Source organism: Pimephales promelas, chromosome 12, assembly GCF_988280905.1.
Source record: "Pimephales promelas chromosome 12, fPimPro1.hap1.1, whole genome shotgun sequence".
NCBI lineage: Eukaryota > Metazoa > Chordata > Actinopteri > Cypriniformes > Leuciscidae > Pimephales > Pimephales promelas.
Genome location: NC_142780.1, coordinates 2,930,938 through 2,951,118, shown reverse-complemented (window position 1 = coordinate 2,951,118; position 20,181 = coordinate 2,930,938). Strand labels below are relative to the sequence as shown.

Genomic DNA, 20,181 nt, shown 5'->3' with positions numbered 1-20,181 from the left:
AGCACGTAACCCCGTCACTAATCAGATTACACAGGATTATGTCTCTAGGCTCGATGTGTCTGCTGAAGTCTTCGTCTGTGAACATGCCATCGGATGACCAGCTGAAGAGAAACAAACCAAGACACTCTTATATCCACTGAAGTTCAACTGTTGTATCAAGGTATTTACCAGCTTCAATGTTTTTGCAGAAGTAAATAGCAGAATAGATTCCTCTTTCACTCAAAGCCACAGCGTTTGGCAGTCACTCACCTGAGTCAGAATTTAAGGACTTAACATACAGAATTATGCTTGAATTAATTCCATGTCTGTATTGCAGGCACCATGTGAAATCTCCATAAAATGGCTACGTGTGTGTGGTCAGCAGTCGTCTGGACTCTCAAGGGCCTGTTGTGCACATGGAGGTTTTTCTGGGTGATTGTGTACTCTTCAGTTAAAGAAGACCTATTATGACCCTATGACCTATTAATTCATATGAATTTTATGAGGTGGTTAATTTGTACGATTTTTGCTAAATCATGCATATTTTACGAGTTGCCCACGTACGAATGACCCACCCCTGACCCCGCCCCTAAACCTAACGGTCACTGGGGTTTAGACAAATTGTACGAATTCGTGAGTTAAAAGAGTGAGGTCGTACGAATTCGTACGATTCAGAAACATTTTACTCACTCGCAATTCGTACGAATTGGTCATGAGATAGCGTTGGCCCTTCTTCAGTCTTGATGTTGTTTTTGGTCTCTACTAGAGCAGGTTTTCAATCTCGAATTTTGACTATTTTCCTCATATTCTCCATTGTTGCAGCTCCTCTCTTCACCGTCTGTCAGTAACGCTCTGGGGTGCGTTTCCCGAAAGCATCGTTAGCCAACTATGGTCGCAAAAAGCATCGTTAGCCAACTATGGTCGCAATTTCCATTGAACTCTATTGGTAACGATGGAACTTGTGACCATAGTTGGCTAAGGAGGCTTTTGGGAAATGTACCACTTTTTAGTTCCTGTCTCTATGAAGCCCCTCCTCCTGAAAAACACTGTACTCTGATTGGTCGGCTGGAGCAAAGTGTTGTGATTGGTCGAGCACTTCCAGCATGTTTGGGAAATGTCCCGCCCCTTTAGCCTGGGTTTCCCCATTCTGCCTTGCTATTTTATTCACGCTGAAAGGCAGTCTGGATACCATGAACCAAATTTTCCCCTGAAATAGGGAACCAATCAATCACAGAACAAGGAGAGAGCAAAGGCGCATTAGATAGACGTACAGGTGCATTTGATAGACATTCGTAGCACCCAAAAATGCGGCTCTGGGCATTCGTAAACCACGCCTCAAATACGAGAAAATTAACATGTGGTTTCCAGACGACTTTTCATTCTCAACGATACGTGGTCTGGCGTTAGCCAGGCTACCGCCTCTTACCATAACCGCCAGTTTAACACACTACTAACTAACTCAACCAGGCCCCGCCCCTTTATTCTGTGTATTAATTATTAAAATGAGGAATATTTGGATGAGGTTTGTTCACATACGAAACTCAAGACTACAATAGAGGCGTTTCAGGAGTTCAGAAACACTAACTGATATAGGTAGAGAATAACTGGAGCTTCGCAAAGCTTTTTCATGCTAATGAAAAAACATTAGCAACATGCTAATGTTAATACATTGTATACATATTGCTTATTCCAGTTATTACTGGTAAATTGAATCAAATGTTATTTGTTTGTATACTGTAGGTCAGCCCATATTGTGCTCTAAAGTCTGCCCCATGGACGGAGAATGCCTCAGACACTGCCCATAAACTGACCACAGGTAAATCCAGACATCCAGAATTGTGCAGTCATGATACAATTTTTTTTACACAAACTCTGCTGATTGTTTTACAATTGTAAGGTAAATTTTTTAACTCTACCAATACATCATATCATGTGGATGAGTTCTCTGTAAATGTGAAATTTTATATGCAAGAAACATGTTATGTCCTTACCTGTCCAATAGATGGCAGGCTAGTTTTGTATGAAATATAGTCTGCCAAAATCACATTGCAGAACTCATAAATGAAGGGTACTTAAAGGGAAAATTAACATTCTGTCACTGATTCCTTGGACCTTATCTTTTACAAAACCACTATGACTTATTTTCTTCCGTGGAACATATATTGGGAATAATTTTTTTGTCCATCCAAAACAACACTGACATTCATTGAGAATTTATTTAAAACAAAAATACAGATTTTTGTGATCCACAAGAAAACCACAGAGGTTTCATACAAGATGCCAGTGAGAAAATTATTTTTTAGGTGAACTATCCTATTTGATTTGTCAAAGTATTAAGCCTTTCATAAATCTGTAGTTGTCCAAGGTGTCAAGCATCTGGCAGGGACAGATGTGAACTCAGTCTCTGAGAAGAAGGCTAGAGCCGAAAACTGTGTTCAGCGTGAACGCCTGCACAACAGACTGTTAAAGGCTGAAGGGGAGATCCAGGAGCTGAAGATAGAGATCGCAAACCAGAGAGCATCATGGGAGATGCGGTTTGTGGAGCTGCGAAGGAGACAACGTGATCTGAGAGACCAGGTGTGTTCAACTCAAAAATCCATTATAACGAACCACCTGTGACACCTGATTGCTGCTTTGATCGCCTGGCCCTTTGTTTAAATGCTAAATAGCATGCATTTTTTTTTGATAATGAGGATAACCGCTTCATTAGGTAATTGATGGGGTTGGCAACTGAAACTAGCAATGCTCAAAGGTTGCAGGAAATACTCTCCTCCCATGAATGCTGTGTCTGAGAGGCAAACTTGCACAGACAGGTCCCACGTTATATAATGTGTACTTAAATAACACTTAAATTAATACTTTGATGCAATCCACTTATTGTATACACACATGTTTTTACATTGTACTTATATTTAGAAACTACCCACATGTAATTACATCTGTAATTATTTTCTGTAATTTGCATCTATAATTACCTTCCCTTACCGCTTAACCCTACCCATACCAGCAGACCTGTCCCTAACCGTACCGGCTACATCTCAACAAAATAAGTGCACTGTACTTAGTATTTAAAGGGATACTCCACCGGTCTTTTATATTAAACTATGTTATTCCCGTAACTAAGACGAGTTGATACATACCTCTCAGATCTCAGTGTGTGCACTCAATCACGGGGTGACACTTTGATCGCACTAAACTAGCCCAGTTCATTCAATATGGGCCAAGCAGAGTAGTGATCAAACACCTCCACGTTTTCCCTATTAGTTCCATGAGTATTGTAACTCGACCAAGAATGGTGACACAAAATAAATCGTTGCGCTTTTCTAAGTGTGTAAAGTGGATAACTATATTGGATGGCGGAATACAACTCGGGGCATCTATGGACTCGACTTTTCACGAGTGATGATATTACTACGCCGAGTCGAAGTGCTCCCAAGCACTTGCTGTCCTTTTCAGTATAGATTGCACTTATAACTCTTTATAACATCAAGCACATCCCACTTTTTATATTCTCGTTCATTCATTTCATCACTCTAAGGCCCCGTCCACACTACTGCGTTTTCGTTTAAAAACGGAGACCTTTTGCTACGTTTGCACCTCCCGACAAAACGGAGGAGTTTACAAACGATGACGCAGAGGCTCACGCTATCTTTCCCTGATTCGCCAACCACTGTTTACACCGGCGCGCGCATGCCCAGTGTTGGTGAATGGTCACGTGATCCACGTTTTCAGTCGTTTTAGTGTGGACGGAGATAAATTCTAATACGCAGGTAAAACGCTAGTGTGGACGGAGATCGTTTTCGTTTTAATTCTCCGTTTTTAAACGAAAACGCAGTAGTGTGGACGGGACCTAAACTCATAGACATATACACTAGACCTCACCTTGGATACGGCAGTTCATTGGAACGAATGCGTCAATAGAGCCGCCATCTTGAAACAGGGGAGCCCCTCCACTTTAATGCATCAGCGTCAATGTAGTAGACACAGGTCTAACGCAAATAAAATCATCACAAATCATCATGAATGCGATTTTTCTTGTTTTTTGGTTTGTTCCAACGGTCAGACATGTATTTATCATTGATTCCAGAAAGAATTTTTTTTTTAAATTTTTTTTTAAATTTTTTGTAAAACATTCTTCCTAGTTCAGATTTCATCCGTGAACTTCATACGCTGCACAAAAGTCCGCCACCATCAATGAATTCGAAGTAAAGGCAGAGATAGCAGCGTTACCTAGCTACTTCCTATGACAAGACCCCTGTTCCAAGATGGCGGCGGTTTTGACGCATGCTTAGAACCCCCAGGTGAGGTCTAGTGTATATGTCTATGGCCTAAACTAAAGAGTCTAAACTGTCTCTCTCTAAACTGTCAAAAGAGCTATATATTTACACCGTGACACACACTATACAGCATACTACCCATTCCTATAAATTGTTTGTTTTTTGCAGTGTGTGAACAAACACACTGTTTCTGTATCACTCTTAAGGCCTGTTCACACCGGGACGAAATTTGCGCGCGTTATTGGCCGACGTTTAACGCCTCGTGACTAAACAAAGGACTCCAATGTGAATATGCACACCGACGCGTAAAACGCAACGCGTAAAAGCGTCATTTTTTTTTTAAAACGCCTCCGTTTTTTTTTTTTTAGTTTGACGTGCTGGGGCAAAAACTATCCGACCAATGAGATTGGTGCTTTTGCTCATGTGTTGGGAGCTTCTGAAGTTACAGTAAAACACAACTTGGGGGCGCTCAAACACAAAACAGTCTTGCCGAGTACACATATGGAACGGAGAAGAAGATTTACGCGTCGCCGTCTACACAGCCAGGAAGAAATAAGACGAGGAAGATGCGAGGCAAGATGAATGTAGAGCTGCTTTTCTCGTTGGTGCTAGAACATGAATAACTATATGACAAACACGACAGCGACTACAAACAAATATTGATAAAAGAAAACTGATATGGAGTGGTATTGCAGAGCGCCATCTAATGTCAGGGAATGAATTTGCATGTTCACTCGGCTCATCGTCAGCGAAAATCGCTTGGTTGTGAACACAAAAAAAATGCGTTGAAAAACGCTGACGAATAACGCGCGCTGATATTCGTCCCGGTGTATACGGGCCTTTAAGCTACGTTCACAATGCTGGCTGAAACAACCCAATTACGATTGTTTTGCCCCTGTGCGACCTGTATCTGATATTTTCATGACAGTCTGAATGACACAGATCCGATCTTTTCAAATGCGACCCAGGCCACTCGGGTATGTGGTCCAAATCCGAAATGTATCCGATCTTTGGAAATGCGACTTGGACGGCCAGGTCACATGTATCCGACCCGCACGTCATTGATATGCGACAAACGTCATAATTCTGCGTTGAAGTAGGCGGGAAATGAGAAGATTGTAATTGTTCTGGCTCTTTTGGGAAAATAACTTTAATATTGTTAAACGAGCTCCACTGTTGACATCCATGTTTAGTGCAAACTTCCGCAAACAACAAGTGACGTTGTTGACCGTTGAGTACTCTTCTGCGCATATGGGTCACAAAAGGTCGCATTTAATTGGAAATGTGAACGGCCTTACAAAAAAATCGAATTTTTTCCGAATTGAGCATTTGGCCCCTGCAGTGTGAACGCAGCCTTAGAAAATGAGGTTCAATGTAGAACTCTAGGGTTCTTGATTCAAATTTAAAGAACCCTTTATGCCAAAATGGTTTATATAAGGAGAAATGTCTTCATGTTTTTACGAGCTATTTCAAATTTTCTAGTGATAAAGTATGTCAAGCTGATTCAATGTATCAAAATAAAAAAAATGGATTAAAGCTAAATTATTTAGAACTAAATCCATAAAATGAGGCCATGATGGAAACCCCTAAAAGATTGTACCGTATATATGAAGCGCCTGACGGAAGCCTAACCTTTTTAACTTGCATTTGAATTGTGTGATGTGATCTTTTCAGTTGAGCGCTGAGGTTCTGGTGAGGACTGGATTGCTGTACAGAGACAGCGATTCAGATGATTCAAACGAGGTCTTTGTAGAGTCCGGGTTGGAGAACGGACTGGATTCTGAGGAGAAGGAGCATGAATGTTCTAGTAAGAGTTTCATATTCCTACAACTGCTGCCTCTGGTTTTAAAGTCGGAACTGCTTCATGTTTTAGTAACAGTTTCTTGTTGAATCCGGTGTTGAACTCGTGGAGATTATGGAAGCTGTCTTCCGTAAATTCGCAGCACAGAGAGCTAAATTACGATCGACACTTTCAGGAACATAATCAAACAGTATTGATGTAAATGTGTGGGTTAGTGACGTCTAAAACCCAGCTGTAGTCCCAATCGAGTCGATTTTGTAGGCAATATCCACAAGTTTCCTACGCCCCATGAGGCCTTGCGTCAAAAGTGGGCGCGACTTCCGGTTTGAAGTAAACAAAGCGTTACTTGACATGCTTGACACTCGTTCATTCAACAGTTGACAGTCATTCAAGTTATAGCGATCCAAACTAGCTAACAATGTGGGAACACAACCTCAACGAAATTAAAAAGGGTGAAATAACAGTACCTTTACCCTCCGCAGTAGTTGGTTGGGAGTATTATAATAACATTATTAATAATCAATACTCATCAAGGCATGTTGACAGACAGTTGTGTGAGCTGACAAACAATTAAAATAAAAAATACACACTTAGTCATTGTGCTTTGGAGTTTATTCAAAATTATAAATGAATGTGCTGCTTGAATACATTAACTGGCACATTTGGAATTCTGTCACCTCAGGCTTTGATCCTGAGTTTAGGTGTAACATCAGTAGCGAACAGCCAATCACATGCTGATAGAGTTTATAGAACATTAAGATTTTAAACAAATGTACACAGGAAGATTCGTTGTCTTTTGGGAGGTTGATGGAAACTTCAGTCGTTGGCAGGATCACTCTGATTTCGTTTTCAGCTTATGTTCAAAACAATCCCGTTTAAGCCACTGAATTAGTTTAGTCCGGTTATACATACAACCGCGAACAGCGCATGTTGTCCCTGAGCTCCGTAACACCATCTCTCATAATGATTGCCGTCTTTAAATAGTAAAATAATTCTCCAAAAAACAGCTAGCCTCTTCGCTAACTAACACACAAAACACCATTGAAATGCTACTTCCGCCGCCTCACCGGAAGTTTCACCCACTTTATTTTTTACATGAGCGCCCCTCGGAAACTTGTGGATACTTCCTGATTTTTAAAAGACGATATCTCTACTTACACTGAACTTTCAGCGCTGCAACTTTGCAGATACTGTTCATGCACCAACAGCAACGTTACACACTATTTAAAATGAAAATGTGAAATCGCAATCAACCACCCCTTTAACATCTGAATTATCCATTGTTGTTGCTTTTAGTATGGCTATTTAAGATGCCTTTAACATTAAATAAAGTTGTTGTTCCAGCCGGCTGGTTTAAAAACGATTATCACGATTATGAAAAGGCCTTTTATCGTGTCATGTCTGGTTAGCACACGGTGTAAGAAAAAATGGAAATGAATGAAAAAAATTAGACCATCTTTTCCAACTTTCCATAGGTGGTCTCAGTCTCAGACAGATTCACCAGCAGAAGAGATCTGACATGGGATTGCTTAGTGGTGTTACCGGCCCATCAGACTCCAGAGCCACTTCTGCCATGTCTAACATCAGGTCTCATTCATATTGTTTTAAAGGTGCAGTGTGTAAGTTTTAGCGGCATCTAGTGGTGAGGTTGCGAATACACCCAACAGAAGTTACGGTGGCTGACAGGAAGTGACGTCGTCTGAGACGGCAGAGCAAGTTCAGAAACAAGGTTTCTTTACAAAGAAAAATTAAGAAATTATGTTTACTTAATTATTTAGTAATACAATATTATTGTGAATATTATTGTAACTTATTCACGCTGACTTTAGTTTGATTCTTTGCTTGAAGAACAACATCAGAGCCCGTCTAACGGAGAGCCTTGGCACTTCCTATTAGCCCCGTTGTGTATCATCTTGGTTGCAGTTCCATTAGAATTCCACTGGAGGTGATCGCGGGCGAGTGCAGAATGAATGGGAGTCTATGGGGCTAAACGGCTAAATGTGTCTCTTTCACCTGCTTGTCGTTAAATCAAAATAGATTTTATTAATGATTCCGCAAGTTCAATATAGATTATAGGCCAAAAGTCGAATGAACGACGAAATCAATGTTGTTGGCCGGAACACGCTAGCATTCTGCTATTGTGTGACGTCATCACATTTTTGAACGGATTTTTAGAACAGATAAGTGAACTTAAAAATGCAATTTTCAGCTGAGTGTATTTTCTTAGCCCTCCCTTTTGAATGCAACTTTCAAATTACTTGCCAAAAAATTACATCCTGAGAAAAGTGGATTTCTGGGGGTGAAACCCCATTGACTCCCATTCATTCTGCACTCGACCGCGAGCGCCCCCGCATGGACAGAGACGCGTTACTGCAGCCAGTCCAGAACCCGGAAGTAACCAGCTAGTGCCAATTCTCTTCAATTAGACATTCCCTGACAACATTCAAAACGCGTTTGTCCGTTCAGGGCCACCATAGAAACATGTCGATGTAAGCGGACCCGTGGCGTGTGTAGAGAGAAATGCCTCTGAGGTAATAAACACATAACGGTTCATTATGTAAGGTCTTCTGACGCCACTGAAAACAGTTATGTATATGATATTGCATTTCGGTCAACAGATCCTCCTAAATATTACACAATGCACCTTTAAGTTTGACATGTTCATTCTTCCCTGTCATTGTCACAATCAAGTGTTCCAGAGAACCGTGTAATAAATTGACTCTGGAATGCAGTGATTGGCCAATCAGAATTCCTGTGTAACGATCAGTGATGCATTTAAAGAGTTCTGCATAAAGGTTGGATGTTCTTACTTTTTCTTCAGTGCAAGGTCTTGGAGGAGTGGAGCTGGACCTCATCGAGTGTTCGTTCCCCACTCTCCCCTGGATCTGAAGATCGGGCACAGGGTCCGGATCATGTTACCCTCGGGCCGGATCAGCACCGGTATCGTACGCTTCCTGGGCAACATGAGGAACTCTCCTGACTACCATCTCGGCGTGGAGCTGGAGTCGGCGGACAACGGACAGCAGGACGGCGCCTGTGGAGGGCACTGCTACTTTCACTGGTATGAGACGCTTTCTGGCCTTCAGACATTTGGATGATGGGAAACTGGGTTTTATGCTGATGAAAAGAGCTAACTCTGCATTCATGCTGTAATTATCATAAGTGACATTCCTTTCAAAGATTTAAAGAAAAAAGTTCACTTCTTTGGAATTGACCTATGGCTAGGCCACGCCCCCTCCACTCACTCAAACACACAGTCAACATTCGGGGACAGGCGCTATGGCAGCTGTCACAGTAAAAAAGACATTTCACAGGAGACAGAAAGATTATATATCATCTCAAAGTCACTTAACTATGCATTGGAGGGTTATATTAATAATTTTATTGTTGAGAAGCTAGATGAAAAGCTTCAGCTCCAGGCAAAAATATACAGGTCACAGTGTAAACGTGATAAACCGCATATCGTTGCCATCAGCGTTTGGTGCTACAGTATTTACATGAATCATTCAGCAAAACATTGTTAACATTTGTTATCTCGGTTATTTACTGATACGTTAATGAAGCTAAGTGACATGATGTACAACACAGCTAGAAGCTAACGTCAACGTTTTCTAATGTTAGCCTAACGCTACGTTAGAGATTTTAAAGATAACGTTCAAATACGCTGTTGACTTAACTTAGAACAGATGTAGACATCCTTGTTTAATTTACCCACGTTTAGTTTGTGTTGTGGTCTGCCGCATAACTTAATCCAGAGCAGACACTTATCTCAGTTGAGATACACACCGTCGTCCAGCCTCTCGGGAACTGTAGTGTCGGAGCTGCATGTACACCATACACACCGTTTGACCATTTTAAACAGAACGAATGAAAACTGACTAACTGCAATGCATTTCAATGGACGTAGAAACAGAGAATGCCCGAGTGTTTTGGGTTAGCTGCGCACTGTGATTGGCTCATCGCGTTTGAGGGCGTGTCTTAGCCGTAGGTCAATTACGTGTTTCTATATGGCAACAATATCAACGTCAAAATGAATCTGCTCCCTCAGTTCTCGGGAATTTATGAGTTTGCAAGCTGTAATTACGAGTTACGAATTACGACGCAAATCTCATTATTACGTAATTACAACTAGGAAACAAGATTATTTATAGATTATCATTTAAATATTATTAAATTATGTACAGTGCTTTGAGTACCCAGAAAAGGTCTATATAAATGTAATGAATTATTAATAAAAAATATTAAAATATTGAAAGTTTCAATGACGAGACTGTCCTCCTACAAAAATTATTTACTTTTAAACAGTGTTATTTTAGTATTATTAAAATACGTTTAGAGGATTTTCATAATATTTTGAATTCGTTTTTATTTTCCATTTTAACTTTAAAGTTTTTTTCTAATTCTATTTTTTTTGTCGTTTTTATTAATTAAAATATGTTTTATTTCAGTTTCAGTTTGAGTTATTTTACTCCATCGGGTTAAACTAAATAAAAATAAGAAATGTTGCTTTGGCAACTAGATGAAATATTTGATTTTATTTCAGTTAATATTTATTTTATTTAAAGTTGCAAAAAATATTGTTTTTATGACTTAAGTTTTAGATGTAGTCAACTATAATAACCTTCTTTTAAAACAGTAGTTCTCAACATTTTTCAGCCAACATTCATTATTCATATCCCTCACCGCTGCATCAACTTAAATGTAAACTATGGTCTTCCCTGAATATTAATGTTTATTATTCTTATTATATCACTAAAATGAGAATGTCACTGAATGCCAAATTGCAAATTTGATTTGACTGGGCAGTTGGAATATCATTACATCATTAGTTTCACAATGAGCAAAAAAGCCATGTGAATATTAACACTGATACTGTTCATCAGTAACTTGTCACAAACTCAGTCAATCAGCAAACAGGAAGCTCTCTTTTTATTATTCCATAAAATAAGCTGAAGGGATTGTTTAATGATGTCAGGTTTGATATCCTGTCTGGATGTCATTGTGAAAGCTAACAGAAACAATCACTGAATTAAAGACTCATGTTTTACACCAGACGAGTCACGTCTAAAGCAAACAGAACCCGTCCTCATCAGTGACGCACACAGTCAACAGATGTGCGCCTCTGTCTGATGTAATCCATGTGATTGTGACTACAATTTTGGAAAGTTTGCCTTTGAAGCGTCCAGCCAGTGTTACAATGTCGCAGACCATTCTCTTTTATCTCATTCTCTTCACACTTTTATCTCCTCTCGCCGTGAATCTTCGACCCACAAGAACACTTCTGTTCTCTGATTCCTCCCGTCGAGAAACACTGTTTCTAACAGTTACCAACAAGAACAAATTATTAAAGATAACTTATTTAGCAAGTACAATTATTGGTATCCCTACTCCTAATTTATCGGATAGTGTCTCGGCATTCACGTTACGAAAGGCACAAAAAATATAAACGACGCGATCACCCAATTTACAAATATATTATCCTCCTTCCTTTGGGCCATAGGTTAGGTTAGGTTAGGTTAGTTTAGGTGTAGGTTAAGTTAGTTTAGGTGTAGGTTAGGTGTGGGTTATGTTTTTTTAGTTTTAGGTTAGGTGTAGGTTATGTTAGTTTTGGTGTAGGTCAGGTTATGTTAGTTTAGGTATAGGTGTAGGTTAGTTTAGGGTTAGGTTAGTTTAGGTGTAGGTGTAGGTTAAGTTAGTTTAGGTGTAGGCTAGGTTATGTTATTTTAGGTGAAGGTTAGGTGTAGGTTATGCTAGTTTAGGTGAAGGTTAGGTTATGTTAGTTTAGGTGAAGGTTAGGTGTAGCTTATGTTAGTTTAGGTGTAGGTGTAGGCTAGGTTATGTTAGTTTAGGAATAGGTTATGTTAGTTTAGGTGTAGGTTAGGTTATGTACACTTAGGTGTAGGTTAGGTTAGTTTAGGTGAAGGTTAGGTTAGTTTAGTTGTAGGTTATGTTATTTTAGGTGTAGGTTAGGTTATGTTAGTTTAGGTATAGGTGTAGGTTAGGAGTAGGTTAGTTTAGGTATAGGTTATGTTAGGTTAGGTGTAGATTAGGTCTAGGTTAGGTTAGTTTAGGTGTAGGTTAGGTTAGTTTATGTGTAGGCTAGGTTATGTTAGTTTAGGTGGAGGTTAGGTGTAGGTTATGTTAGTTTAGGTGTAGGTTAGGTTATGTTAGCTTAGGTGAAGGTTAGGTGTAGGTTAGGTTGGTTTAGGTGTAGGTTAGGTAATTTTAGGTGTATGTTATGTTAGGTTAGTTTAGGTGTAGGTTAGTTTATGTTAGCTTAGGTGAAGGTTAGGTGTGGGTTATGTTAGTTTAGGGGTAGGTTAGGTTAGATGTGGGTTATGTTAGTTTAGGGGTAGGTTAGGTTAGATGTAGGGTAGTTTAGGTGTAGGTGTAGGTTAAGTTAGTTTAGGTGAAGGTTACGTAGGTGTAGGTTATGTTAGTTTAGGTGAAGGTTAGGTGTAGGTTATGTTAGTTTAGGTGTAGGTTATGTTAGTTTAGGTGAAGGTTAGGTGTAGGTTATGTTAGTTTAGGAGTAGGTTTAGGTTAGGTTATGTTAGTTTAGGTGTAGGTTATGTTAGTTTAGGTGTAGGTTAGGTTATGTAAGCTTAGGTGTAGGTGTAGGTTAGGTTAGTTTAGGTGTAGGCTAGGATTGGTTAGTTTAGTTGTAGGTTATGTTATTTTAGGTGTAGGTTAGGTTTTGTTAGCTTAGGTGTAGGTTAGGTTATGTTAGTTTAGGTATAGGTGAAGGTTAGGTCTAGGTTAGGTTAGTTTGGGTGTAGGTTAGGTTAGTTTAGGTGTAGGTTAGGTTATGTTAGTTTAGGTGAAGGTTAGGTGTAGGTTATGTTAGGTTAGGTTTAGGTTAGGGTATGTTAGCTTAGGTGTAGGTTAGGTTGGTTTAGGTGTAGGTTAGGTTATGTTAGTTTAGGTATAGGTGAAGGTTAGTTTGGGTGTAGGTTAGGTTAGTTTAGGTGTAGGTTAGGTTATGTTAGTTTAGGTGAAGGTTAGGTGTAGGTTATGTTAGGTTAGGTATAGGTTAGGGTATGTTAGCTTAGGTGTAGGTTAGGTTGGTTTAGGTGTAGGTTATGCTATTTTAGGTGTAGGTTATGTTAGGTTAGTTTAGGTGTAGGTTAGGTTATGTTAGCTTGGGTGTAGGTGTAGGTTATGTTAGTTTAGGTGTAGGTTAGGTTAGGTTAGATGTAGGGTAGTTTAGTTTAGGTGTAAGCTAGGTTATGTCAGTTTAGGTGAAGGTTAGGTGTAGGTTAGGTTAGTTTGGGTGTAGGTTAGATTAGTTTAGGTGTAGGTTAGGTTAGGTGTAGGTTATGTTAGTTTAGGTGTAGGTTAGGTTAGATGTAGGGTAGTTTGGGTGTAGGTAAGGTGTAGGTTAGGTTCGTTTAGGTATAGGTTAGTTTAGGTTATGTTAGCTTAGGTGTAGGTTAGGTTAGTTTAGGTATAGGTTAGTGTAGGTGTAGGTTAGGGTAGTTTAGGTGTAGGTAAGGTGTAGGTTAGGTTAGTACAGGTGTAGGTTAGGTGTAGCAGTAGCAGTTGCTCATTTTCCTTTAAAGAGACATGTACTGGAACGGGTCGCTGTGGACAGAGCTGTTTTGGAGGAGGTAAAAAGGTTGTTGTTTTACACAACAATAGAGGAATTTTAATCAAAGTATGTTACAAACTTTACATGAAAACCCTAAGCATCATCCCAACTTGTGGAAAATGGGCATCCGATGAAAAGAAATACATGTCTTCATAGCTGTTTTTTGCTTCTGATATTTCTTGTTCATTTCCTCTTTGTTTTCAGTGACCCTGGGCATGGAGCATTTGTAGCATTCAGTAAACTGTTGATGGCTTGGGAGTGAATCAGGGACACTTGTGAAGAACTGCAGTCGCACAACAGTTCGCCGCATGGATCAGAGATGAGATATTTTGGTAAGTTAGCAGTAGCACCATCCTGGATCCCTCAACCAAGAGACCTGGCTTTTGGATTATCGCTGAATATAAGCTCTGGGACTAACGCAAGTTTGTTGATGTTGTTCATCATGATAATCTTTATTAATGAAAACAAGTGTAAACTTGGCAGAAGTCAAAAGCTGAAAATGATCTACACCATAGTCACATGACTTCCACATCACCATCATTAAACCTTTTATGACCACGATTATGAACACAAAGAAGACCACAACGATGTGAAAGTAGATGATTTTACGACGTTTGATGACAATACAATATTTATTTACAAAGCACAGTTAAAAAAACAAGGCTGACTAAAGCTGACCTTCTTAAAACTAAGAATAAAATACATAAAACTACCAATAAAGGAACAACAGTGTGATGACGGCACAACAGTCCTCGTTTACACGGTCAGTGAAATGTGACCCAGTTCTGATGTTTTGCTCGCATGTGATAGAATGAGTCACAATTGAAAGAACATGTAAACGGACAGAAAATCTGGAAATCACATTTACACATAGCCGGGTATTAAGAGAAACTTACATTAACCCGTATAAATACGCAGCCGAGCGCCATCATTACTCTGCCAAACTGGGCGCTCACGTGACGCTAAGCATTTTCTGGCGCATGATGTGACGTTTGAAAGCCTAAAACCCTGTTTCTCCCAGTTAACACGGCAACACATATCAGAGTTTTTACAAATAATCATTTTCTGTTATAAAACGGGGTTTTCATGTAAATGAGAGGCCAAACCGCTTTAGAATTGGGCATCAAGACCTGCAGTGTAAACGTTAGCAACCGCCTTTTACAAGAGTAAAAGCTTTAAAAAAAATCACATTACATTCATTTATTTTATATCAAAGAAGAACACAACATGAAAATATCTTGAGCCTGTGTTCACCGCAAACCTTATGAACCAAAAAAACTCATTGACCTCGGTACGATGGAACAGGAGGTGCTAAAATGCAAACTCGTTTGTGGGTTTGATTTGGCTTACAGAAATATGTCATTCACGCTACTCACGTGTGTGTATGTAGTCTAACTAGTAGAGTAACTTCTTGTTGCCAAACTAGTGACCTTATTGATCTTGTAGAGTTCACAAGTGAAATATAGCAAAAACAACGACTGTCTTCCCGAACCCTCTCAAAAACAGATTGTGCAGGCGGATGCACAGAACAATGTTTTCTGAGAGTCAGTCTTTAAGTAATACCTGTCTTTGCTCATTTAGCTTGCATAGCAAAATCTTTTGGGAAAGAATAGGACTTAGGATGTTTTATGGGTTACTCTGACACCTGTTACCCATTTAGAAATTTTAACCCTCTGAAAAATTAACCCTCTGGTGCTCTTCGCGTGTCGGTCAAAAATGACATAATTCAATGAAATGAATGTAGGGGAGAGGTGGGACGATTGAAACATTGAGATTGAAACATTGGTTTTCCTTGAAAACCACTCACGTCATGTATGTCAAATTTCGTCAGCACGTGCAGCACGCAATGCCTACGAGACCCGCGAAAACATTTCCTCTTTACGTCATGCCCAACCCGATCTCACAAGAATTCGTACATATTTTACGAGGTGGCTAATTTGTAACAATTCGTATGAACTCACATGTACGAATTAGTATGATTTTTTCGAAATCGTACATATTTTATTCGTATGAATTCGTACGAATGACCTACCCCTGACCCCGCCCCTAAACCTACCCATCACGTGGGTTTGGACAAATCGTACGAATTTGTATGAGTGAGGTCGTATGACTTAGTATGAATTAGCCACTTTTTAATCACTCATACGAATTCGTACGAATTGGTCGTGAGATAGCGTAGTCATGCCATTTTAAAGTTACTTTAAAGTACTTTTTTTGGACTGACAAGTTGTATTTATTGTTTCACGTGCCATTGTGATATTAATACAGCAGGTGAATTAGTGCTGCAACACATCCCTAAGTGTATAATATCAGAGATTTTTAGTTTAAAAAGTTACTCAATCACTCAATATGACTCAAGGAATAAATGTAAGAATTAATTGTTAGCAGATTCTTCTTCAAAATAGCCTATTAGAAAGATTACGCAAAATGCGCAAAGGCTGACCACATGTTGTTTATTGGGCAAGCATTAGAAGAATAGTTACTGTTAAAACTTATGTTTCATCCGTCCCACCCCGTGTTTCAATCGCCCTGCTCTCGCAATGATTTTTACTTAAACCATTCTATATTTCTACCGAATAACACATGATATGAGAACACAAATGTGAGTTGTTGATCACAAAAAAACATCTATCTGTAACCTTGTCTTAGAAAACGACGTTTATCTGAAACGTGTTTTAACTCCGTCTCTCCCCTACTATATTTTAGCTTGATAATGTTTTTTATTTAATATTTAATATTTTTTAGAGGATTTTATAGTACTAAGTTATATTTACGCTGTATTTATAATCTATTTATTCACTTTTTGAGCATAGACCTGGAAACTACATTTCCAACTTAAACTGGTAAATCTTGAGTGCTTTAAAGAAACAGACTGAAGTTTGATCTCTTTTCAAAGACGACACTTGGCAAATTATTGCAGAAGAGAAAAAAGTTTTAAACTTAAGTCTCACAATGGTGTGTACTATTTTCAATTTTTGTTTGATTTTTTTTTTCCAAAATCACATTTTACTCTAAAACTGCAAGAGAATCAAAGCCATAAGTTGGCTTTACAAAGAACACAAAGTTGTGTTCCAAATTTGAGCTTGATATCTCGAAAAATGAGCGTTCAGTGAGAGTGTCTGGCCGCAGTACCAAACGCTTCCACTAGAGGAAATCAGTCTCCGATTCATTCCATTGCGCTCATTTTTGACCACGATTAGAACAAGTGTGACTATTTTTTCAGGACCATTTAACCTTTTCGAATCATGTCCATGATTTTTTTTTAGTTCACATAGCAAGTGCCAAAGCCTTTGCTAAGTTTCATGCCATTCCGATGAAGTAAAAAATTTGAAAGAAAAAAAAAATCGTAAAAGTTTTTCGGTCAAACATAACCGAGGAGCACCATAGGGGGTCCAGCCCTAATCGTCAGCGCGATGGCAGCAAGTCGAGCAAAAATTAGCCACCAATTCTTCAGAATTCAGTGATTTTTTTTTTTTTTTTTTTGCGTGTGAACATTAGCACATCTCAACAGTAGCTTTAGAGAATGATCAAATCAACCACAATATTTACATACAAGGAGCAGACATGTGAAGTGTGATGAATGATGAACAAATTCTGTGGAATTCTGCAGTCAGGCATTGCAGACAGGGCTACTTACTGCATCCGCTAATGCAAATCAAAGAAACACTTGTTGAACCGGGACGAAGTTGACTTTTAAACAGCCATATTAGGCAAAGATCAGCCACCGCTCATTTGCATTGTACTATATCAGGTTTAGGTTCAAAATACCCTGTATTTACCGTACATCACAAGAGGCCAACTGTGATCCTCACCATGAGGAAGCCATCTAAAGATTTCCCTGTGCGAACGATGTTTCATTGCTTTGGACCTTCTTGGAAACTGAAACGATGTTAAAAGATTTAATTTTGTATTTTATCCCAGAGAAACTACAATTCTCATGTTATCAAATGTTTGTCAAAGATGCAATAATGTGACACACGTCTTGTGCAAAAGTGTTTGCTTTGGCTTTTGTCTATTATGCTTATTATTTTAGTCACCTAACTTCCTCTTACTAAGAAAGGAAATAACATTCCTATGGATTGAGATAAAGTAATAAACCATTTTTACAAGGAGCTGTTTTGCATACCCTTTTTGTTGCTTGTGAACTTCCTTCTTCCTTGTAGAGCCGGATAAATACATAGTCAGAAAGGAAGGAGACTGAAAGCCAAATTTGACATAGGTTGGATTTGAATGTTGAATCCACGTGTATATCAATCAATTGTCTTGCTCTACATGATTTTTGGATATCTTTACACGTGCAAATGTCATTATTTATAAGCTGCAAATAGTTTTTGGCTGTAAAAGCAAATTATAACACAACACTTTCTACAGTTGAATTTAAAGGTGTGTCTGTAGTAATGGACTAAAATTAGTGCTCTAGTACATACTTCAGATGCCATAAACCACCAATCACACAAAACTGAATATTTGGCACAAATGTTTTTATTTCGTGACAAGAAACATGTCAAAACATAGTCAACATGAAATACTCATGTCTGTGGTATTACTTGTCAATCTCCATCTAAAACTGTTGTAATTGTTCTTAAATTGTTGTGCATGCAGCTTTTTTAGAGCTAACACCTATTTGTATATGCATATTTTAAAATGCAATTACTGTGATTTTCACCCAGCTATTTTGAAAAAAAAAAAAAAAAACCCTGGATTGAAACGGCAAGATAAAGTCTAAAAATCTAAGCACTCATTTAAAGGAGTAATTAACTTTTAAAAAAACTTTTGCTGATAATTTACTCACCCCCATGTCATCCAAGATTTCCATGTCATTCTTTCTTCAGTCAAAAATAAATTTTGATAAACATTCCAGGATTTTTCTCCATATAATGGACTTCAATGGGAACCAAACCGTTCAAAGACAGTTTCAGGGCAAACTGCAAACTGTTCAAAGGGCTTTAAACGATTCCAGACGATGAATAAGGGTCTTATCAAGCGAAACGATCGCGAAACGATCGTGTCATTTGGTTCATTCAACGAACGAAATGAACGAGTTGACTCTGGAAAAGATTTGTTCATTTTGATGAACGAGTTCAAACAGGAAAGTCACGAACGTGCATCACAGAACAGAGCAAGACGAGCATTTGAGCTTATAAAACTTGAGCGATCGTTTCGCTAGATAAGACCCTTATTCATCGTCTGGAATCGTTTAAAGCCCTTTGAACAGTTTGCACTGAAACTGTCTTTTGGACCTTGAACCATTTGGTTCCCATTGAAGTCCATTATATGGAGAAAAATCCATAAAAAGAAAGAACGACATTGACATCTTGGATGACATGGGGGTGAGTAAATTATCAGCAAAAGTTTTTTTTTAAAAGGGAACTACTATTTCAATTATGGGTATTTTTTATCCAGTAAGAAGACATGTTTGAAACACATTTCCCTCGTCCTCATATGCCTGTCCATCAGCATCAGCTGTGATTGGATAACTGGAGTAACCAGTGGACCAATGGTGCCGCAGCATCTCTAATGTTGGTTTGCTGTTTCTGAGTCAAAGAAGCGTCTCACACACACACAAGTGTGATCCCGAACAGGGCCGGAGTGGCAATCGGGAGAGTTGGGAGAGTCTAATAGTGTTTCGAGGATTAAATCCATCAATCCGCAAATTTAGTTTTGAGTTCTTCAATGGTTTAGTGGCAGATCTTTTGCCAAGAGTGTCAGAGGTTACGTGTTCTAATCCGCACTAATCCGATGTTTTTTTTCCTCTCTCATCAAAACGTCTATATCAATCGTCTATAAAAGTCTATATCAAGCAGGGACACGTTTGTGTGCATTTTAATTTGTGATATAAATAGAGTCTCCGCAACGGTGATAGATTGAAGAGCGCGTCCGAGTGAAGACAAGAGAACTGTATCCATGACACTGATTGCAGTAAACACGAGCGCTCGGCTTGGTTTAAAAAAACAACAGATTTTAGCGCTAGATCTCTTATTTAATAGCGAACTAAATTAATGCTCTGCTAGTTAACTGGAGATGTTTTATTTATTTATTTGTATTAGGTACACCCATGCCTCAATGTTTCAAAAAGTGATGTGAGACAATATCGATCCTGAGAAAAAGTGGTGGGGACCACCCCAAAATACGCCTATGACACGACCTTACTGGATCTAAACAAATCAATCTAACCATAGATGTAGCGGTGGCTTTCTTAATCTATTCGAAATAATTTTGCAAGGGTTCTATGACATCACTAAAAAGCCTAAACATTTTCCCGTTAGGTTTTTTGGTCGCACTCTGCCCCTGATCTCGAACACCCTACGCTATCTCACGACCAATTCTTACGAATTCGTACCAGTGATTCAAAAGTGGCTAATTCATACTAAGTCATACGACCTCACTCATACGAATTCGTACGATTTGTGTAAACCCACGTGACGGTTATGTTTAGGGGCGGGGTCAGGGGTAGGTCATTCGTACGAATTCATACGAATTGGCTAATTCGTAAAATATTTACGATTTAGCAAAATCGTACTAATTCGTACGAG

The 20,181-nt window shown here is 38.9% G+C and overlaps 1 protein-coding gene across 3 annotated transcripts; it reads left to right on the top strand.

Annotated features, from left to right (window-relative positions):
• The first annotated feature begins 339 nt into the window (after positions 1 to 339).
• On the top strand, positions 340 to 14,361 carry LOC120470673 (uncharacterized). 3 transcript variants are annotated; one of them, XM_089118166.1, is made up of 7 exons: positions 340 to 411; positions 1,720 to 1,795; positions 2,345 to 2,556; positions 5,931 to 6,063; positions 7,533 to 7,644; positions 8,879 to 9,118; positions 13,853 to 14,361. In XM_089118166.1, exons 1-7 carry the CDS (start codon positions 340 to 342, stop codon positions 13,908 to 13,910), a joined length of 903 nt encoding a protein of 300 aa, XP_088974292.1. In that variant the 3' UTR covers positions 13,911 to 14,361. The 3 variants fall into 3 exon arrangements, with proteins under 3 accessions (XP_088974292.1, XP_088974291.1, XP_088974290.1); XM_089118165.1 differs by having other exon boundaries at positions 2,336 to 2,556; XM_089118164.1 differs by having other exon boundaries at positions 2,318 to 2,556.
• The last annotated feature ends 5,820 nt before the right edge of the window (positions 14,362 to 20,181 follow it).